At 57.7% G+C, this 6,359-nt stretch overlaps 2 protein-coding genes across 2 annotated transcripts; both read left to right on the forward strand.

Annotated features, from left to right (window-relative positions):
* Positions 1–210: 210 nt before the first annotated feature.
* CDX2 (caudal type homeobox 2) lies at positions 211–3,408 on the forward strand. The gene is made up of 3 exons (XM_042839331.1): positions 211–797; positions 2,530–2,675; positions 2,852–3,408. The coding sequence occupies exons 1-3, from the start codon at positions 263–265 to the stop codon at positions 3,020–3,022; spliced, it is 852 nt and encodes a 283-aa protein (XP_042695265.1). The 5' UTR covers positions 211–262; the 3' UTR covers positions 3,023–3,408.
* A 94-nt stretch (positions 3,409–3,502) lies between these two features.
* Positions 3,503–5,670, forward strand: LOC122171627. Its single transcript, XM_042839332.1, has 2 exons — positions 3,503–4,355; positions 5,414–5,670. Exons 1-2 carry the CDS (start codon positions 3,700–3,702, stop codon positions 5,523–5,525), a joined length of 768 nt encoding a protein of 255 aa, XP_042695266.1. The 5' UTR covers positions 3,503–3,699; the 3' UTR covers positions 5,526–5,670.
* The last annotated feature ends 689 nt before the right edge of the window (positions 5,671–6,359 follow it).

The following is a 6,359-nucleotide window of genomic DNA, read 5'->3' on the forward strand; positions in this document are numbered from 1 at the left end:
TCCACGTCACCTGCCTTTGGTGTGTCTGGGCCATTACTAATAGAGCCTTGTAAACAATCGTTAATCATGTAAGCGCTGCCGGCCATCGCCTTCGGACCGGGAGCGCTCGGCGGCGGCGAACTGCGCGGGGCCGCGGCCCCTCCGCCTGCCCCCTCCCCGCCGCGGGAGCCCGGCCCCGGGCGGCGGCGCTCCGACGGCCCCGGCAGCGGCTCTCCGACGGCCCCAGCAGCATGCCGAGAGCGGCCGCCGGGGCCCCGCCAGCATGTACGTGAGCTACCTCCTGGACAAGGACGGGCCCATGTACCCCGGCCCCGTTCGCCACTCGGGGGGGCTCAACCTGGCGGCGCAGAACTTCGTGGGCGCCGCGCAATACGCGGACTACGGCGGCTACCATGTGAACCTCGACGGCGCGCAGTCCCCCGGGCCGGCCTGGCCCGCGCCCTACGCCGCTCCGCTCCGCGACGACTGGGGGGCCTACGGGCAGGGAGCCCCGCCGCCCGCCGCCGCCGCCGCCGCCGCCGTGCACGGCCTCAACGGCGGCTCCCCGGCCGCGGCGATGGCCTACAGCCCCGCCGACTTCCACCACCACCACCACCACCACCACCCGCACGCCCACCATCACGCCGGCCCCGCGCCGCACTGCTCTGCCGGGGGGATGCAGCCGCTCGGCGCCGCCCCCGCCGCCGCCGCCGTAGCCGCCGCCTCCGCTGCCCCCGAGCCGCTGTCCCCCGGCGGGCAACGCCGCGGCCTGTGCGAATGGGTGAGAAAACCGGCGCAGGCAACGCTCGGTAGCCAAGGTAAGCGGGGGGTACGGGACGGGGGCGGCGGGGGCGGCTGCCCGAAACCGACCCGCTCGGGGGCTGCTCCTCGGTGGCGTCTCCGCCGGTACTATGGGGAAAGGGCAGAGAGCGGGCCCGTGCCGGGGCGCGGGGCAGGGCAGTCCCCCAGGGAGCAGAGGAGCTGCGGGGCCCGGGGACAGCCGGGCTGCGGGGCGCGCCGTCGGATGGACAACCGATTCGCCGTCGGGCTCATCCGGCATGCGGAGGACGGCGTCGCTCTCCGTTCCGCTCGGTCACTTAGAGCCACTTAAAAGATTTTTATAACCAATTACAGTCATATAAATCATCGGCCGCTGTCGCTCCGCATTCGCTTCTGGCTCGCTGGGCTCCAGCCCGGGAAACAGGGCATTGCGGAGGCTGCGGCCCCCACGGGCCGCCCGGTGGGACCCGGAGGTGCGAGGGCGTTCCCCCCAACCCCTCTGCCCCGGGGCCGGCGCCGCGCTCCGTTGTGATGTTAATCCCCCCACGGCCCGGCCGAGCCCTCTCCCTTTTATATGAGCAGAGCTGCTCGCTGCCCGCTTTGATATACACCTTCCTCTCCCATTGTCTCTTTTTTTTCTTTTCCTTCGCGTTTCTATTTCCAGATATATTTACGGCTGAAAAAAAAAAAAAAAATAATAATGAAAATAAAAAAGGAGCGGTGACTTCCGCAGCCATCACCGATCGTGTGCCCTCCCCACCCCTCCCCCGGCCCTGTGCACGGCGCTGCCCCCGGGCTGCGACGTTCCCCTCGCGGGGTCGGTGCTGCTCGGCCGGGCCCTCCGCATTCAAATTGCGCCTTTGGAGCAGCGCGTATGGTAATGCGCGGGGCCGGGGGATGAAAGCGGCCGCCGCCATTTGCTCAGTAGTGGTAATTCAAACAGAATGTGGCTGTCATTAAGGCTTTGAGAAGGGTTTTTCTTTGATAAGATCTCCTTGTCCCGCATTGTTCGGGGTTGTGTTCCCCATTCAGAGGCTCTGGGAGCTCTCTCTGATCGCCCTTGTCTCCTCGCGGGGTGCTTTTGTTGTGCTCTGCGGCACTTCACCTGCATGGATTCTGCCCGAGCACCTGGGGGGGGGTTGGGGAGGGTTGGGGTTAGGGGCTGCCCGCGGCTCCTGTCCGTGGGAAGGGGCTGAGAAGCACCGCTTCAATCAGAGAGAGGGGGGCACGGGAGGGCCGCGCCGTCCGCTCGCGTCCCTCGAGCCTTTATTTCTGTGCGGTGTTTTCTGTACGATTTTTGAGCCCCACAGCTGTCCGCCGGGCTCAACGCGACGCGCTCAGCTCCCTTCTTCCCCTTCTGAAACGGAGCTCCCGTCCGATCTGCGCTGTCCAGAATGGGGCTTCACTTTTCCCCATTATTTTCCTTTCTTTTTTTTTTTTCCCTTTATTATTACTTTTTTCTTCTTATTTTCCCCCTTTTCTATTGCTTTTTCTTCTTCCAAAGCGGTAAGACTTTATTCTCGCTGCAAAGCGAACGGGGACGCCACCAGAAGTATAAACCAAAGTTGTCCCCAGCAAAATGAACGGGGGTGCAGCGGGGCGGGGGCTGCATTCCGGCACCATTCCGACAGCTTTGGCAGCCCCTGAGCCGAGGGACGGTGCTCCTCTCCGGCTGCCCTTCGCGGTCCGAGGTCTGGAAGAGGCCCCGTCCCGTTCGCCCCACTCGGCCCTTTCTCTTTTGCTTTCCCAACGCGGCTTTGTCCTCCGCAGTCAAAACCAGGACGAAGGACAAATACCGCGTGGTGTACACAGACCACCAGCGGCTGGAGCTGGAGAAGGAGTTCCACTACAGCCGCTACATCACCATCCGGAGGAAAGCTGAGCTGGCCTCCAGCCTGGGGCTGTCGGAGAGGCAGGTCGGTGGTGCGGTTCGGACTGCACGCGGTTGGGATGCGCGGCTCGAGTCGCGCAGGTTGGGATACAAGGGACAGAAATACGCGGGACGGAGATGCGCGGATCGGCTCGCTCGCCCGCCGCGGAGCCCCGTGCGTTGAGACCGACTGCCTTTTTTTCGCTCTCCCACACCCGACAGGTGAAAATCTGGTTCCAGAACCGTCGGGCGAAGGAGAGGAAGATCAACAAGAAGAAGCTGCAGCAAGCGCAGCCCGGCGCCGCGGAGCCACTCAGCCCCGCCGCCCCTCCGTTGCCGGGACCCGCGGCCGCCCCGCCACCCGCCGGGCTGGGCCCTGCCGCCCCCCAGTGACAGCGGCCCCGGCCGAGCGCAGGGACTGCACGGATCGCGGAGGAACGGCCGGGCCGGGCCGGGGCCAGAGGGGCCCCGTGGCCACAGCGGGAACGGCCCCAATGCACTGCAGCGCCGTGTGTACAGTTGTACAGTGTGCGCGTCTCGTTCGGGGAACCGCGGCCGCGGCTTTGGTGTTATTAATATTATTATGGTTTTCTTTTTTTTTTATTTTTTTTTTTTTTTTTTTTTTTTTTTTTACCCTGGCGTTTGTTAGGTGTAAGGGGAGCGTGGCACTCCCCAGTGAATCTCAGGGATCTGTGCGAAGGTCTGAGCGATGCTGTTGGGCTGACAATGAATTTTATTGGGGAAAAAAAAAAGAAATTAAAGCACATTTTTTTTTTAAATTTTATATTTTACTTTTCATTTTTTGGTCATAACTGCAAATATGCAAAACGTTCGTGAAGAGTCGGAGCAGAGAAGGTGAGGTGGTGTCAAGTCTGTGGCAGTGAACAGCTCAGTGAAAGACACTTGTAAGATCCGTACGCCCAGTGCTGAGGACCACCATACAGAGATGGGCAGAGTGAAGCCTGTGAAAATTGCATCCAGCCATGCTGGGGTGAAGATCCTGTGCTTGCAGAGAGCTGCCAGGCACCCACTTGGCACTCACAGTGTCCCAGCACTGATTGTCACTCCCCATGCTGCCTGCCTTGCTTGGAGTTCATGCCACTGGTCAGTTTTCAGTCTCCTTGGATGTCCCAGCTCTCCTTTCACCACCTGGGGCAGAAAACTTTGGGGGAGCTCTGCGCCCATCCCCAGACACACTGTGGGCTGATATATGCAGGTTTCTTGCTGTGAGCAGCACTCAGGCTATGCTCATTGCTCGCGGGTTCGGTATGCACCGTGCCCCAGTGGTGGCATCTAAAGGATTCCAATCCGCACCGCGGCGATGCCGGTCCACAGGGCTTTGCAGGCACCAAATGGATCCGAGGGGCTGTCCCTCGGAGGATGCCCTCTGGCGCCCGGGCCGCCCTGCAACATCGATCCCAGCCAGGCTGCTGCCCGAGCTGCGGTGCGTTGCTGCGATACGCCTGTCAATAAAGGCTGTTTGGATTGTGGAGCGGAGCGCAAGGTTTGTTTGGTTAGTGGTTAGAGGTTCAAAAGTCGGCATTGTCCCACTGCAAACGAACACAAGTTTTTTCTCCCGAAGGAAAAGCTGGCTGCGGCCAGAAGGAGGGAGCGATATCGGTGGGCCCTTTTATTTGCTTCCAGGAATAATTAATGGCAGTGAAAAAAAAAAAAAAAAGAAAAGAAAAAAGAAAAAAGATGACCACAGAGTTATGAAGAGCCGTCAGTGAGTACATTGATCACAGGGGATATGTGGGTGATAGAGAGAATGTTCGGTAGGTTTTGCTGGTGTGTCCTTATGCCTCTGGAGGTGGGATGACAGAGCCCATGGACAATTTACAGAGGTGGCACATGGTGATGGTGGCACACACTGTTTCCAGTGCTGAAAACATCAGGTTTTGCAGCCCTCAGGATTTTCAAGAAAGAGCAATGATCCCCTTGAAATGCCCAGAGTAATGTGCTTGTACAAAACTCCCATTCCTCCCAGTGTTCAGTAGAGACCGAAGGCAGCCAGGTGTGTTCCAGTTTACTCCAGTCCAGTTCCATAACCAATCTCTGCTCCCTTTTGCCAGTGGATGTTCGTGTTCTGAGCTCCTCCCCTCCAGCTTCTGATGGTGGCAATGCAGAACTCACATTTCTTGGTTTAAAAAGGAACCAACTGAGCAAATTGTACCCACACCCCATTCCAAACATCTACCCCCTCCCATCCCCAAGCAAATAATCCTCCAAACTTCCGCTTCCTTGGTATTGCCCGTGTGCCATAAAGGAGTGCACAAAGGCATGAACTGGATATTGTATTTATTTGGGATGGTACCAATACCCTGCCCACCCCTTTGTGTAAAAGCCATGGAATCTGAAGTGTTGGCCTCAAAGTGCAGGAGGGTAGAAAGGGAACTCAGCCCCCTGCCGCCTCTCTTGGCACAGTACAATAAGAAAGCAGCCAGAGTTCCTTCTCTTGGCTTAGCTTGTCCATAAATGGAACTTCCTTAAGTTCTTTGGGTTCTGGGTAACAAGTGGCCATATATGTCACAGAACACCATGGAAGGAGCTGTAAGGCCTGCGGACAGAGGGCTCAGATGGTATCTAAAGGAAATACCTAACTCAGAGCATCCCCGGAGGGCACATTGTATATCCTCAACACAATAGCCAAGCACCCGGAGCATGCATCACAAAGCTTTATAGAAAGAAGAAAAAGTCTTAAAATCAGCAGTAAGCATAAAATCATAGACTATCCAGAGTTGGAAGGGACCCCATAAGGATGATCATGTCCATCTACTCAAGCAGCAACCTGCAGAAACCTGTACTGCTGCATGCATCGATCACAGCCCAAATGCATGATGGAATGCTTCACCCAGATCCCAGCAGACTACAGCCCATTTGTGGGACTCTGTGCTGAAGGCTGAGGCAGTTGGAGCCGAAAGCAAAAGTGGAGCTGCTGCCAGCAGAGCAGGTCTGGAGGCTGGCCAGGAAGGCAGCAGAGTGCAAGGTGTGTGGAGGCAGCGCAGGGCAAAAGAAAGGCACACAGTGCAGTATGGTGTGGGTGAGGGATGCAGGGAGCTGGGTGGGAGGTGTGGGCATGACCCACTCAGAGTCCAGTTGAATGCCAGAACCTCTGGAATGGAGGGGGCCAACCCCATGGAGCTGAGCTCCTCACTAGGACAGTCAAGTCCTCACTGTCCCCTGTCGTGTGCACACTACATGTTCTTGTAATTCATGTCTCACCCTCTGCTATGCCCTCTGCTATGCCCTCCATTACTTTTCTGGATCTTTCAGAAGCCAAGAGTGAGACAGACACTCCTGTGCAAAGGGACAGAAAAGAGGAAAGTTTGAGCTGTTTGTGAAAATAAGCAAACTGTTGCCAGGAGACTGGCCTTGAGACCAGGAACCCCTGTCCAGTCCTGTATTTCTAGATTGAATTATCATCCACCTGGGGTGCCCATGGGATCCCCCCACAGGTGCTTTCAACGCATGACAAGTTTGGGAGAAGAGAGGATGACGACTCATGAAGGATCTTCATTTCATGCTCACCTGTGTTCCAAGATGCAAATGTGCAGCAGACATCAGGGCCCAGTCCAATTAGCCATTAGCAGGATAGCAGGTAACAACTTTCCTCTTCTTCCTGTCTTCAGGTTGGATGTTAGGAAAAATTTCCATTCAGAAAGAGTGGTGAGGCATTGGCACAGGCTGCCCAGGCAGGCGTGCAGTCACCGTACCTGGAGGTGTTCAAGAA

The sequence above is a fragment of the Centrocercus urophasianus genome, unplaced genomic scaffold (assembly GCF_019232065.1).
Source record: "Centrocercus urophasianus isolate 14NV4802_14NV808 unplaced genomic scaffold, USGS_Curo_1.0 seq_9, whole genome shotgun sequence".
In the NCBI taxonomy this organism is placed as follows: domain Eukaryota; kingdom Metazoa; phylum Chordata; class Aves; order Galliformes; family Phasianidae; genus Centrocercus; species Centrocercus urophasianus.

Coding starts and splice junctions, on each gene's coding strand:
- CDX2 (XM_042839331.1), top strand. CDS start 263: ATGTACGTGAGCTACCTCCTGGACAAGGACGGGCCCATGTACCCCGGC. Junction 798..2,529: donor GGCAACGCTCGGTAGCCAAG/GTAAGCGGGGGG, acceptor TGTCCTCCGCAG/TCAAAACCAGGACGAAGGAC. Junction 2,676..2,851: donor TGGGGCTGTCGGAGAGGCAG/GTCGGTGGTGCG, acceptor CACACCCGACAG/GTGAAAATCTGGTTCCAGAA.
- LOC122171627 (XM_042839332.1), top strand. CDS start 3,700: ATGCTGCCTGCCTTGCTTGGAGTTCATGCCACTGGTCAGTTTTCAGTC. Junction 4,356..5,413: donor AGAGTTATGAAGAGCCGTCA/GTGAGTACATTG, acceptor CTACTCAAGCAG/CAACCTGCAGAAACCTGTAC.